Genomic DNA, 14,501 nt, shown 5'->3' with positions numbered 1-14,501 from the left:
TTTTAATTTTTTAATTTTTAATGTGCATTAGAACTTAATTCAAGTGTACTTTATCAAATATATTATTTGCTTCAACTTTTTGCTAATAAGCAGAAGGATGGGAAAAATTAATAGAACAAATAGTCAATATTTTATTAAATAAAATTTATTTTAAATATGAAAAAATCATCTTTCATTTTTCCATTGAAAAAACGAAATGACTTTTCGAACATCTCAATATTTTGAGTGATCCATTTCTTTCATCCTTCCACCGGTTTGGTACCGGACATTCAATGTGCATTCAATGTGCATTCAATGTGCATACGTGTCCTTGAAATCGAACTTCGAGCGAATAGTAGTAAACATTTCCATCTAGCGACCATCGTCATAACTAAACTTTCAAGAAAAACTCTTACACACTAAAAGGAAACTATACGTCATTTATAACTGCAAGTATATTCTGCTTGAAAAATTTCATAATTTTTTGTTTATTAATATATAATAATATGTCATCTTTCAAAAACCATAATATATTTTAATCGTATTGTAAAAAGTTTTGATGTAAATTTTTTAGGTTAGTTATTTAAAATTAAATAGTTTATTAATTGAAGTGTGTTTAAACAGTTGTAAAGTGTTACTTATATACAACACGATGTCACGTACAGGAACAAAACTGGAAGCAAAAAAAGTTGTAAGCATTTGTTATTGGACATTAAATATTTTTTTTTATTTCTTAACAAAATATGTACATGAAATTTTACAAATGAATGCCTTTATTCGACTTAAATCTATTAATTTTGATAAATTTAATGAAGATTAAAAAGGAATTAGAGAAAATTTTTTATTTTTCATATGTTACTTTTATCTTTCTTTACAACTATGAGAGAGGCAGCGAGGAAACTTTCTTTATTTTTATATTTCACAGAACTCTGAATTATTCACATTAACTTATGGAGCTCTCGTTGCACAATTACTCAAAGATTATGAGAATGTAGAAGAAGTTAATAAACAATTAGATAGAATGGGATATAATATGGGAATTCGTTTGATAGAAGATTTCCTAGCACGTACTGGATCTGGGCGGTGCTATGATTTTAGAGATACGTCTGAAAAAATTCAAACTGGATTTAAAATATATCTTGGAATAACACCAACTATTACAAACTGGAGTGCTGCTGGAGATGAATTTTCTTTGTACTTTGAAGCGAATCCATTAACCGAGTTTGTAGAGTTACCAGATCATTGTTTAAATCTGAAATATTGTAATATATTAACAGGTATATTAAGAGGTGCTTGCGAAATGGTGCAAATGGAAGTTGCATGTTGGTTTGTTCAAGATCAATTGAAAAATGATACCATTACTGAATTACGTGTTAAATTTATTAAAAGATTAGAGGATGCAATACCTGCCGGTGAAGACTAAATTCTTATTAATGTTATTATGATATTATTATTATTATAAATAAACTTTATATCAAAATATTCTTTTATTGAATATTACTGTCATAATAGTATTGATGATTTAATACAAATATACATATTTATGTGTATGTATAAATAACAAATTTAAATACATTAATTTATGAATTATAGATATAAAATTTAGGAACCAATATTTTCAATTCAAAGATCTTAGTGCTCATTTTTGTTTAAAATAAACCTTATGTCGCTTTTGTAAACTATGTACAATAAAAAATATAAAATACATAGATCATATATATTTATATAAATATCTATTAAGATTCGAAAATTGATACATTCTTATAATAGTATTTATATCTACAAAAAATCATGTTTATCGGACTGGTAACATAACCTTTAAAATGAAAATGTAAAAGAACCATAATAGATCAATTTGATCGTGCTTTCATAACCTAAAATATTGGGAATAGATTTATAAACATATGAAATATTATTTTGGTTAAGGATTTTTCCAAATGATCGAAATTAAGTGTAAACATTGTCGTAAAAATCTGTTTCAAAATGAAAGTTTTACATTACTTTCATCCCATAACGAAGATATAAGTAATATTGAACATACAGAATGTGGTGGTGATTTTATTGAACATTGTTTATACATGTCTATGGAAAATTTACCGACATGGATACAGAAAATAATAGATCAAGTAAAATCAATTTTTCTTATATGCATAATATTTTCATACAAAACAATAATTAATCAATATATGTGTGTGTGTACACATATATTATTTATTCATAGGATAAATATAAATAAATATAATAATATCTTTGTAGACATCCTGGACGAAAGGAAGATTAAATTGCCCATTTTGCAATACTCGATTAGGATCATTTAATTTGGTAATTGATACTAAATGTAATTGTGGTACATGCATAATGCCCCCTATTAGATTAATTCGTAGCAAATTAGATGTAATAAATGATAATGATAACAAGTTAACAGTGCTTACAAAGATGTATAACAACATGAATTTAAAGATACCTAAGTAAGTAATTAAAGATCATATGTTGCTAACATAAAAAAGAATGCTAACAAATGTATATGATGTAAAGATTAAATCTTAATGTTTGATGTAGAAATATCATATTAAAGTTTTAATATTTTTTGTTTTTTTTTTTTTCAGTAATCAATAGCGAGCAAAATGCATGTAAAAATAGAAAAAGGATTTATTAACATCATGGTATTCTTTGAACTATTGTTGTTATTTATAATTCCTTACAATATTTATAAAGCGGCATGTTATTATCGTCATGCATTTTAAATAATAATCTTTTCGATGTAGCATTTTATCTTATCTTATTATGCAGTAGAATAGGATTTTCTTTTCTTTTTTTCAACTATTCTAATTTTTGTTATTATAATTAATATTTAATCGTTACATCAAATGAGGTGATGCATTACAATTCCAAAGCTAACTAATTGTAAGATAGGAAGATTGTAATAATATCAGTATTCTGCTATCATAGCATTCTGAAGTTCTTTATAACAGAAAAATTATATACTTGCACTTGCAAGCATAGATATTTTATAATTACATGTACATATATTTATATATATACAGAATACTTATCAACTACATCGTACATAATGAATAAATAGATATGATATTTTCGCAGTCCTTAAAATTATAAATTGCCATTAAGGATATAACTAAAATATTTCTATGCATTTAAGTGTCACAAATATTAATTTCATATCTTGTAAAGAAAACAGACCCCTCCAACCCGTAAAAGAAAAAGTAATAAAGACATATTAATTTAATATTTTAATCTTAAAATTAACTTATATAAATAAAAGAAATAACGTACTTAGAGAACACTGAAGAATCATAGATGCTTTTTTAAATCTTTTGTTTTTCTTTCATCAAAAGTCACCGAAAAATTCAATTTTTCTTTATAATTATTAATAAATTAATAAGTATATTATACAAGTCTGTCGACTGTACGTATTTAATAAGAAATAATAACAAAAAATATAATTATTCTGTTGTCTCTTAAAGCATGTCATCTAACAAGCATAAAGGAATTTAATAATCTTGTATTATATTATCCTGTCTTTCTTTCGTTAAATATAATTATTTTTAGATAAATAACAATTTTACGATTTATGATTCACATCACATAACAATTTTATAACAATTTAATTAAAATAAAATATTAATATGTACTTTTTTTATATCGTACAGTAGAAAATTTTCAATCATACCTAATATATATTTATGAAAAATGTTTTAATTTCAAAAACAATAAGTAATATTTCTAAATTTTTATATTATAGAATATTCCACAAAATATTTCTCATTGAAAATGAATGAAAATAGAAACAAGCTACTTGTACATAAACTATAAATCAATAAATGCGACAATTTGGATGAATTTTAATACATAATTTACAAGAATTATTACAATTTGTGCTTTTTATTATAGTAAAGAAAAGAAATTTAAATCGATGAAAACTTTTTACGTTCATTTTCTATACATTTATAAAATGCAACCCTAACTTTACATAGAATAATAGAATTATAACAAATTTAACAGAAGAATATTAAATACTACCAATACATTTGTATTTTCTTTTTGGCAGTATTTTTTTTTTTATTATTTTTTTAATATTTTCTTTTTTTTGTAGCAAGATTTTTTTTTAACATTATGAAATAAAATTCACGTGTATGTATATAATGCAACAAATAGCTTAATTTTCAATATTTAAACAATATTATAAATAACTATAGAGATCAGTGCTAATAATATCGAAAAATTGTAATAATTATAAGTAGGAAGACTGATATTATTATAGCACAAATAATAATTTAACAATAGATAATATTATTTTACTATATCTTGAAAAATCATTGTAATTTACCATTCAATAGCTCCTATTGAAACTATATATTGTCTTTATTTTGCTGTAAATGTGATGTATATTACATCGTGCCTTTTAATGATATATTTAATATCTTATTTATGCAATGTCAATTGCAATTCTTTACTGTTGGTACACATTACAATGTATATAACAAGATGTAGTATTTATTTACATACTTTAAGAGAATAACAACAGAATTATTCTATAATGTGTACAAATATATATCAAAGGCACATATGGTAAATACTAAAAATTCAAAGTATTTGGTCGGACAAAGCTGATTGACTCGTAGTCTTTTTTTAAATATACTTTTTATAACTGAATATAAAACAAAAATTATCTAATATTATTTCATATACAATTAATATCCACAATCTCTATCGTACAACGAGATGGATATTAAGTGTAAGATATTATGTATGACTTCGCAACGAAGATATTATTTTATATATATAATAACTTATGCCAAGTAAAGAAATGTTTTGTACACATTGATACCTAAGTGCTCTTTTCAGCAAGGTCTTTAATAACATCTGCTGAATTGTAAAATATTACACATTAATAAGACTTAGATGCTACAATTGGAACATTTCATCCTGTTGCTGTTGAAGTCTTTGTAACGACGTTTTAACTTTTCTTCCCTGGGTCATTACTACAGCAGTGGGAAAATTTTGCGAGTCACTAGAGGATGATAGCCTTAGTTCTGATGAATGGGCTGATATATGGGTATTCGAAGAAAGCGAATCCCTAAACTTATTGGATGATTTTCGTTGTTGTACATAAGTATCATTACCTTCATTACAGAATCTAAAATGTAAGAAATATTTAAATATATCTACATACATTTAAGGATAATGATGCATATAGTATTTCAATGATCATCATATTAACTTACTCACTACTTCCTTGAGTACGTTTAATTTCTTTTTTAACATTAGCTATACTAGAATCCATTTTAGCTAAAAAGTCGTCAGCTGTACTTTCATCGTCTAATGGTGATGTTACAGATGGACTAGATACCTGTATTAATTAATATAATTTTCATTGAATTATATATAAGTTACAGCGTAGCAATGAAATTAAATATTTTAAATGGATAGATATATACCAATGTTAAATCATAATTGTATAATTTACTTACATTTTGAGAAGTGTTACATTCTGAATCACTGTATGAAGCAGATTCAACAGATGAAGCTAATGGGCTCTCTGCACTAACAGGTATAAGGAGGTATTCTCGTAAAAATAAACTATCTGATGCCCATAGCCGATTAACTCTTCTTATTTGCTCAGTCTATAATAGAAATATTCAATAATTAAACTAATTCATATTCATGATAATATTAATGAAACAAATTTTGAAATACATACTGTAACACCATACTTAAGTGCAATTCCTTGAAGTGTATCCGTAGATAAAACAATATGTTTTATTAAACTCTCTGCTCTGGTCATGTGTTTAGCTGTACTTCCATACTTTCTTAAAGTTTTCCCAGTATCCGCTATGCACCTGCGTTCCTCCATTTCTCTAGAGCCATTCCATTCCATCGCAAACTCATCGAGTGAACATATTAGACAATGAAGCAGACATAGTACTTCTTATTATAATGGTACGCAGAAAAATTTAGGTCAGGTATCATAATGGTATAACCTATCTGGGTCATTTGCAAGTATACAGTGCATCTATTTTAAAACATTACATTGAACAAATGATCATTAGAAATAATTTAATAATATAATATGATATTTCATTTTCTAAGATATTACTTAAAGATAATCCTTATCAAGTATTATAATATGAATTTTGTCCACTTACGTGTATAAAATTAACGAAATGATTTTAAAAAACAAGACAAATTGTATTATTGCATTCTCTTGTATCGCACGTGATTTGTCATGAGAATATGTGTATTATACTTGATATACCTTACTACTCGAACAAATATTACGACACAATCATTTCAAACCCGCACATCTATCTGCTTTCACTTTCTTTCTTTGCTTAATATTAGTCAATGGAACTAAGAGTAACATGCGCAAGCAGGGGTCATTTAATCGTGACCTTTTTATTTTTTGTCAGATTCCACGAATTATGAAAAAAAAAAACTACTTTTATGTACATAGGCTCTATAATAATTGACAAATACCGATCTATTATTTTCAGATAGTTTCACACTTTTGAAGTTTTACCTAAATCAAAGAAGATTTTTACTTTATCGATAGAGTCATATATAAATATATATTTACATTTGTACTTTAAACAAGTAACATATGCAGCCAATCGCAGAAGAAGAAGATCGCTTTCAATTATAATAAAAGTTTTTCATATTTATTTATTTATTTAATATTTAAATAACTTTCTTTTTTTTGAAACTTAAACTTTTTGAAATTGGAACTCTCATTCTTCGTTCAAATGTTTTTCGAATGTTTATTTTGATTATGCATTTTTGAAACATAAAGTTATTACTTAAAAATTTTGATGATATTCGATCAAAAAGATAATTTTATTTATTATAAAAAAATCATTCCCAAATATGTATATATATATATATATATGCATTTATATAATATATTTATAATAAGTTATCGATCGAGTAAGTTCGAAATAGAATATATGTGTGAATGAAGTTTAATATTTAATCTTTAAATGAACTTTGGTTTCTAGGACGAGAGATTGCACAAAGATAAATAAATAATCGTTAATTGTAACATGAAAATAATATAACGGTTTAAAAAAAAGAAATGATAAAGATTTAGGGTGAAATAAATCGTGTCAAAATTATTTGACTTCATCTATTGCCTTTTTAACTTCGTTTTCAAGAGTTCGTTTCGCTAGGTGGTAGTCGCTATTGAGTTATCATACGTTCATTTCTATTCAATGGCGCCACGTTAAAAAATAAAATAATTCTAATATTTATTAACGAAAATTAATAAATGTTAATTTGTTGATGACGTTCATATCTACGAGTACGAATGTTGGTATATAGAAAACCGGATTATCTTCTAAATTATATTTTGTAGAATTTGAGCTGAGTTGGCATAACAATAATGGCGACACAGATTGAAAAGCAGCAACAATTATTGAAAATAAAAAAGTGGATTTACAAAGTGGTAACTGTTGTGTTCCTATTACTTGTGTTTTTAAATCTACCGACTATATGCCAATCACATGGACACGATGAATCACCGAGTTTCAAATATTCTAAAGAAGCCAATAAAGAATATTTGCTAAATCAGCACTCTGAACTGAAACATGATCCAGTGCAATCACATCAATTTAAAAAAGTTCATGCGCATACCACGCATGATGAACACCACAAGCACGATGATGATCATCATCATCACCATCATGAATCAACTAATCTTCCTACTAATGAACATAATGAGATAACGTTTAGAGCTATGGGTTCTACCTTGCTCATTTCTATAGCACCTTTTTTTATATTATTTTTTGTACCATTAGACAATACTAAGGAATGCGAACCATTATTGAAAATACTTTTGAGCTTTGCATCGGGTGGCCTCCTCGGTGATGCTTTTCTACATCTTATTCCTCATGCATTAGTTCCTCATTCACATGAATCTTCACATTCCCATTCGGATAGCCACCAACATGAAGAATCTGAGCACAAACATGATATGTCAGTTGGTTTGTGCGTTCTATTAGGCATTACTGTATTTTTAATTGTCGAAAAAGCTGTACGTATGATAAAAGGTGATCACGGACATTCTCATACTACCAACGAAACTAAGAAAGAATCCGACAAGAAGAAAGGTGTTTCTTCATCTGTTAAAAAAAATTCCGAAACCAAGAATGATATAAAAATTGCAGGCTACCTCAATTTAGTTGCAGACTTTTTGCATAATTTTACAGACGGCTTAGCTATAGGAGCCAGCTATTTAGCTGGAAACAGTATTGGCTACGTAACAACATTTACTATTTTATTACACGAAGTACCTCATGAAATAGGTGACTTTGCCATTTTGGTTCAAAGTGGTTGTAGTAAGAAAAAGGTAATAAACTGAATACATGATTATTCCATTTATTGTATCTTGTATGTTTATCGTAATTTTGATCGTAGGCTATGTTGCTGCAGTTGACTACTGCAATAGGTGCTTTGTTAGGCACTTATGTGTCCTTATTAGCAGAAGGAATGGGTAAATTAATCAAATCGTTATTTTCAAATAAAATAATTGACAGGTGTTTAATATTAAAGACATTAATATTTATATTTTAGGAGATTTTGCGACAATGTGGATTCTTCCATTCACTGCTGGAGGATTTATCTATATTGCTACTGTCTCTGTGATACCAGAATTATTAACTGACACTAAGTTTTGGCAATCGGTTAAAGAAATTATTGCACTTCTTGCAGGAGTATATATGATGGTACTTATAGCAGAATATGAATAGAAATCTATTTTTAAAAATATGGTCTTTTTAATAATGCATTTATTTTCTTTTTTAATAATATTATTGTTAATATTATTATTATTATGAATATTTGTTCATAATCTCAAAAATCACCAAACAAATGACTGTTACAATTGATATAGGCATGAAATTGTGAAATAATGAAATTTATTTATAAATTATGATATTTAAATTGTATAAGATTTCATTTTTTCATTAAGTTTATTTTAATAACTTATATATTTTAACTTTATTTTAATAACTTTCATAACTATTTAATGTTATCCTTTTTGTTCGTTATTACTTATCATTAATCCCTTTTCTTTCATAAGTTTTTTATATTCCATTTGTTTCTCCATTTGTTTTCTCTTTCTCTCTTGACGCATTAATTCTTCTTTTGATACTACAATAATTAAAAATTATTATATTATTAAACAAACAAATAAAATATTACATTATTAATGTCATACGAGAAAAGTAATAGCACATATATTTAATCTTTTTATTCTTACATTTTTTATTGTTATTATCCACTTGATCTAGAAGAATATTTGATTTTGAATTTGATATATCTTTAATACAAATTCCATCATTTAAAGATACTTGATTTCCGTTGAATTTAGAAACTTCTGCTACTTGATTCGATGGGTTATTTCTATTTTCAGATACTACTTCTAAATTGATTAGATCAAAGATAATATATATATATATTTTTTGTATACAAATAGAAGTCTTTCAAAGAGAAAAGATAAAAAGATTGATTACCTTTTTCTTCTTTTGTTTCTTTAATATCATGATTAACTACAGAAGACGACTTGTTTTTAAGAGGAATAAGAGAATTAGAAAGTTCTTTGGAAAGTTGTTTAGCTGTTACCCTTATGTTACCACCAAAACTGCATAAAACTTTAACTAATGCGTCATTGTAAGAAGCCTAAAAAGAAAATATAATATAAATACATTCAACTCTTTTTTTTATGCAATTTTTAAAAAAGAGTTGAGTGTAATATGAATGGTAATTTATATACTTATATATACATTTACATATATTTTTACTTACAACTCTAGCACAATGTATAGCTTCACCTTTGACTGATCCTTCCTTAATACTATATCCCATGTCTTCATGATAGATTCCAGAACTTAATTCTATTTTAATTAATGTATGACATCCAACAATATAAACACCCCAGGCAGAATCAACAAAATCTGAAAATGAGATATAGAATTAAATTAATCTATCTTTTTGTTCCTTCATATATATTTTATTAAAAAATATAATATTGTATAGATATACCTAATGTTTGATTACTAACTGAATAACTCCATTTTTCTTCTCCAAATATTTCATTTGCTGCTAATAACAATGCATCGTTCACAAATTTTATCTTCTGTAATTGTATAACTAATGGTAGATTTTCTTTTATTTGATGTTGTGCATTTTTATGATCTTGTTTTCCATTTGGCTAAGAAAATATATTAAAATTTAACATACATTACATTAAATGTAATATATTGTTTTATTCAAAGTACATTTATTTAAATAGTGCTATAATTACTTACTATTTTAATACACGATGGATAATCATTCGTATTGCTCGACATTTTTTTTTTTGTAACTTTTGTTTATTTTTAAATGATTTCTCAAAATTCAAAGATGTTTGTTTACTCAAATGATAAAGAAGAAAATGTTGCAACTAACGCATGTAACGGTAGTTAAGAGAATTAACACGTTGTTTGACATATGTCATGAAAGATTAGGTTAGAATTTTTATATTCATTACAGTGTATCGTTTTTGTCAATATTTTCTTTCAAATTTAATTGATTAACGTGATAATTAATGTTAAATCAATATGTTTGGAAATAAGAAACAAAGTTTACCACCTAGACCTAATTTTCCGAATCCTGAACATATATTAGAAGATCTTTCCAATGCATCAGCTGATGATGTTGCATTTAAAGTTATGAATGAAGGTATATTATTGAATAAAAGATTAACAATATTATAGTAACATTATGTGAATAATTGTATAAAATATGTTTCTTATTATGATCTTAATAAATGTTGAGGATAAAAATAATTTCAGATAACATTCAAACAGAAAATTTGTATATTTCGACCGATCACAATAATTCTGAGGATATTTACAAAAAAGTAAAAATTTATTTAAACGTTAAAGAGCAATTGAAACAATTGGAAGTTATTTTAAAGAAAGAACAGGAACAATTGCAAAAAGATAACGAAGAGATAAGAGCACTTGCGGATAGTATCAGAAAACAAGCGCAAGCTGCTCTTATAACGTGACATATATATATATTGTCGATTAATTACATTCATTTATAAATTAAAGATATGTTCCATCATGTCTATCATATAACGTTATTTTTTATTATTTAATTAAAAATTATTTTCATCTAAGCGTCATATTATGTAAGCCGTAATTTATTGTATACGGAAATGTAAATCATTTTTACAACATAGCAGCATAGAATTGTAAACATTATAACTATGAAATTGTAAAGAAAACTTCTACTGATTATTATAAATTGTGTAAAATATTATAATTATTTTATCATTGTATACATATGTGTGTGTATTTTCATATTTAGATATAATATCACCGGTAAATATTGTTGTGCGATTATTTTAAATAAGGCACAATTTGTTCATTTTAATATTTATGAAAAACATTGATAAGTAGTATCTCGTTAAGATTTAAAATATTATTAATATTTGTCTCGAATAGTCGTTAACCCTACAAATTTCATTTATATTATTTCTTATCATATTGTATAGATTTTTATATGGCTGTCAATTATATCAGATAAAATCTTATTAACTTTAGAATTTTCATGGTCTTGTTTTTTTTTCCGTTTTATTTATATTAAGTTATATTAATTTTGCAATAAATTAAACTTATATTACCGTATAAGTATTTATAGGTCTTTAGAATTGTTTCTAAAATTATTATATTCATCGTATTTCATAGATCTATCTTTTATGATTTTTTCTTATCAAGTGCAATATTTAAATGCATATCATCATTGTATATAACGTTATAAACTACTAATAGTTTTATCACACTTTCTATATTAAAATATGAAGATTTATGTGAATAGTGCATAATATTCTTTATCTTCTTCCTATATATATTAAATCTTTTTATATAATATTTAGTTTTTAAATATCTCCAAATCGTGTTCTTATTTAATACTATGTGAATTCTTTTTAGTGCTTATACCTTATTTGAATATGTCAATTGGAATGTATATATATATATATATATATATATATATATAAATAATTAGCATAAAAAGTGATAAAGAAATCAGTAAGCTGGTATCGCATCAAATCGAATCATAGGATCATTGAAATAAGCACACCATGTAAAACCAGGTGGATATCCTGAAAAAGTCATGCATAGTTTTTATTAGTTTAATACATACTAAACGAGTAAGTAAATTAAAATCATAGTAAATGACCAAACAGATAAAAAATTAATAAGCCGTTTATCGACATAATTAATGTCAATTGAATTATTAAAGAATTTTTTAAGATTTGTTTTATTTATCTTTAAAATTAAAAGTAAGAAAATTGAAAAATTCATAAAATTGTAAGATGTATAAAACATTAGGAAAAAATTGTTTAATATGATTAACAATTTGTCATGCAACATATATAGACGTGATCAGCACATAATATATACAATACTTACGTAGTATCATACATTTTATAGTTTTTATTGAGTTTCTATTCAATGACGAGATATAACGGGAAGTTCCAACACCTTTTGTCCGGCTGCATGCAGGGGAGATAATTAATTAGTTATATGTTAATTACAGTATAGGATTGTTTCGTTCCTTTTTCTTTTTCTTTTTCCCTTTCCGTTTATTTTTTGAAATATTAATCGCACAAGCAAAAGCAAATATAAATAAATATGCACAGATAATTATTAGTCGTTTGAAAAAGAGATATATATATGTGTATATTATAGGCTGTGTTAAAAATGAAATTTAGCTTATTTAAACATTCAATATAATAATATATTTTGTTTTCTATATAGGAATACAATAGCATAGAAGAAGAAACACACACGTGTATATTTTTCCAAATATAAAACACACGCGCACGTAAACTGTTATAAATGTGTATAATATTTCGAATTAGGAAGTAATCTTTCAACTCTTACGTAACACAAAATCTTTATTTCTTGTGCTGTGTCCTATGTGTATGGCGTAATAGAAAATATATATCCAAATATATATACGTTATTAATTTTAAGTACTTGGACCTCTGCGATAAATTTTTATCATATATAAATATTTTTGCAATATTTAAACGAATAAAAGTGATTTATTTTCGAAAAGAAAAAAAAAGACATTCGTGTTACGTCGTGCCACCATAATTAATTATAAAGATCGACTACCCAACTGTGAGCATCGTATGTATGTAAAGATACAATGAATTATGCAATAGAACAAACTATATATATGCTTACTTTTATATTTTTTTAGAAATATGTAAAAAAAAAACATAAAATTAAAAGAAATGTATATGTATATAATAAAAAAAGAAAAAATATACATCTTTCTTCTATCCATGCCTGATGGTAACATATGTGTAGCTTGACTAAGTTGCAATGCTCATCATATAGTCTTTTTGTAATCGATAATCCACTGCATTTAATGCAAATGTATTTTTATCGATTATAAAAAAACTATACGTACATACGAAAGTTGCACGCACGCATAGACACAAATAACAATTTTTATAACAATGTGTAAAAATGATTACTTTTTATATATGTATATATATGTATGTATGTATATTCTATTTTATAAAAATTAAACAATTCTGTTTAAAAATGAATTTTATGAAATTCAATATAAATATCGTCTTTATGTATAAACTGTTATCATAAGTTATTTCATATGTATAATTATGATCTTATATTTTAATCGATAATCTTTACTTTTAGGACGGAAACAATAAACATCAATTTTAATTTGTGCACATACATATTAAAATGTGTCTAATTAAACTTTATGATTTTAATTTACTATACGTTTGATCATATTCATATAGATATAACTTAACGTTCTTAAACTATTCGGGAATGTTGTATGATTATCCCTCAAAAAGAACATGATCTTACTTAATAATATACCAATTTTATTTTTATTAGTATTTTATTATTTTCTTTTATGTTTTGTCAAATAATTCAATTTAACATCAATGATTTGTGCTTGTTCATTTATAAAATTTGTAAATTAATAAAACTTTTTAAATTTTTCAATGTTTTAACAAAAATATATAAAAGCGAATTAAAGTAAAACAATTTTTTTTCTTTTTTAAATTAAAAATAGCGAATGAATACTATTATGTATATTTTAAAATGATGAGATAAAATAAAATTAAAATTCAGTGAAAAAATCAGTCTTAGACAAAATTTAAAATATCTCTTGATATGAAATTCTTGAAGATCTTTTTTTCTTTTCTTTTTAAATTTACTATCATTAAATGATCAATATGTTTATATCATAATACATATATGTGTTAACATATACTTAATCAATATATTAATATGGCAAATACTACAATGGCTTATAATTTTTGTTAATGTATTTATCAAAGATATTCAAAATGAATATATTTTTATTTTATTAAAAAAGTGATATGTATCGGATACATATATATATATATATATGCGATATAAGAGACACAACAAATACATTATCAATAAGTAAATAAAACATTTATG

General features: G+C 24.9%; 7 protein-coding genes across 12 annotated transcripts in view; 4 read left to right on the top strand and 3 right to left on the bottom strand.

The window, feature by feature from the left end:
• The first annotated feature begins 392 nt into the window (after window positions 1-392).
• On the top strand, window positions 393-2,395 carry LOC106790501 (trafficking protein particle complex subunit 3). Of its 3 annotated transcripts, none has more exons than XM_014755456.1 (3): window positions 393-428; window positions 604-670; window positions 905-2,395. In XM_014755456.1, the coding sequence occupies exons 2-3, from the start codon at window positions 632-634 to the stop codon at window positions 1,400-1,402; spliced, it is 537 nt and encodes a 178-aa protein (XP_014610942.1). In that variant the 5' UTR covers window positions 393-428; window positions 604-631; the 3' UTR covers window positions 1,403-2,395. The 3 variants fall into 3 exon arrangements, with proteins under 3 accessions (XP_014610942.1, XP_014610941.1, XP_014610940.1); XM_014755455.1 differs by having other exon boundaries at window positions 403-432; window positions 554-670; XM_014755454.1 differs by lacking the exon at window positions 393-428 and having other exon boundaries at window positions 491-670.
• Window positions 1,824-3,231, top strand: LOC106790502 (E3 ubiquitin-protein ligase RNF180-like). The gene is made up of 3 exons (XM_014755457.1): window positions 1,824-2,105; window positions 2,236-2,447; window positions 2,586-3,231. The coding sequence occupies exons 1-3, from the start codon at window positions 1,917-1,919 to the stop codon at window positions 2,593-2,595; spliced, it is 411 nt and encodes a 136-aa protein (XP_014610943.1). The 5' UTR covers window positions 1,824-1,916; the 3' UTR covers window positions 2,596-3,231.
• Window positions 3,232-4,822: 1,591 nt separating this feature from the next.
• Window positions 4,823-6,524, bottom strand: LOC106790504 (lysM and putative peptidoglycan-binding domain-containing protein 2). The gene is made up of 5 exons (XM_014755459.1): window positions 6,144-6,524; window positions 5,699-6,010; window positions 5,469-5,621; window positions 5,223-5,347; window positions 4,823-5,134 (listed from the first exon to the last, which is right to left on the bottom strand). Exons 2-5 carry the CDS (start codon window positions 5,873-5,875, stop codon window positions 4,903-4,905), a joined length of 687 nt encoding a protein of 228 aa, XP_014610945.1. The 5' UTR covers window positions 5,876-6,010; window positions 6,144-6,524; the 3' UTR covers window positions 4,823-4,902.
• Window positions 6,525-6,941: 417 nt separating this feature from the next.
• Window positions 6,942-8,926, top strand: LOC106790495 (protein catecholamines up). The gene is made up of 3 exons (XM_014755444.1): window positions 6,942-8,341; window positions 8,410-8,485; window positions 8,566-8,926. The coding sequence occupies exons 1-3, from the start codon at window positions 7,376-7,378 to the stop codon at window positions 8,739-8,741; spliced, it is 1,218 nt and encodes a 405-aa protein (XP_014610930.1). The 5' UTR covers window positions 6,942-7,375; the 3' UTR covers window positions 8,742-8,926.
• A 279-nt stretch (window positions 8,927-9,205) lies between these two features.
• Window positions 9,206-10,343, bottom strand: LOC106790484 (DNA repair protein RAD52 homolog). Its single transcript, XM_014755423.1, has 5 exons — window positions 10,302-10,343; window positions 10,036-10,204; window positions 9,799-9,947; window positions 9,544-9,672; window positions 9,206-9,280 (listed from the first exon to the last, which is right to left on the bottom strand). Exons 1-5 carry the CDS (start codon window positions 10,341-10,343, stop codon window positions 9,206-9,208), a joined length of 564 nt encoding a protein of 187 aa, XP_014610909.1.
• Window positions 10,344-10,440: 97 nt separating this feature from the next.
• Window positions 10,441-11,860, top strand: LOC106790494 (UPF0449 protein C19orf25-like). The gene is made up of 2 exons (XM_014755443.1): window positions 10,441-10,713; window positions 10,827-11,860. Exons 1-2 carry the CDS (start codon window positions 10,593-10,595, stop codon window positions 11,042-11,044), a joined length of 339 nt encoding a protein of 112 aa, XP_014610929.1. The 5' UTR covers window positions 10,441-10,592; the 3' UTR covers window positions 11,045-11,860.
• A 170-nt stretch (window positions 11,861-12,030) lies between these two features.
• The window catches only part of LOC106790493 (transmembrane protein C9orf91 homolog), a 7,217-nt gene continuing 4,746 nt past the window's right edge, over window positions 12,031-14,501 (bottom strand). For 2 of the 4 annotated variants that reach the window (XM_014755437.1, XM_014755439.1), the window contains exon 6: window positions 12,031-12,145. In XM_014755437.1, the coding sequence (XP_014610923.1) occupies window positions 12,069-12,145 (77 nt within the window). In that variant the 3' untranslated portion in view covers window positions 12,031-12,068. Of the gene's footprint in view, window positions 12,146-12,321; window positions 12,539-14,501 lie in introns of those variants that run through there. The other 2 variants (XM_014755440.1, XM_014755441.1) reach the window with 2 other exon arrangements.

This window comes from Polistes canadensis, unplaced genomic scaffold (genome assembly GCF_001313835.1).
Source record: "Polistes canadensis isolate GaletaPanama2010 unplaced genomic scaffold, ASM131383v1 scaffold_242, whole genome shotgun sequence".
Taxonomy (NCBI): domain Eukaryota; kingdom Metazoa; phylum Arthropoda; class Insecta; order Hymenoptera; family Vespidae; genus Polistes; species Polistes canadensis.
The sequence above is the reverse complement of the archived record's forward strand: the minus strand, read 5'-3'. Positions and strand labels throughout refer to the sequence as shown.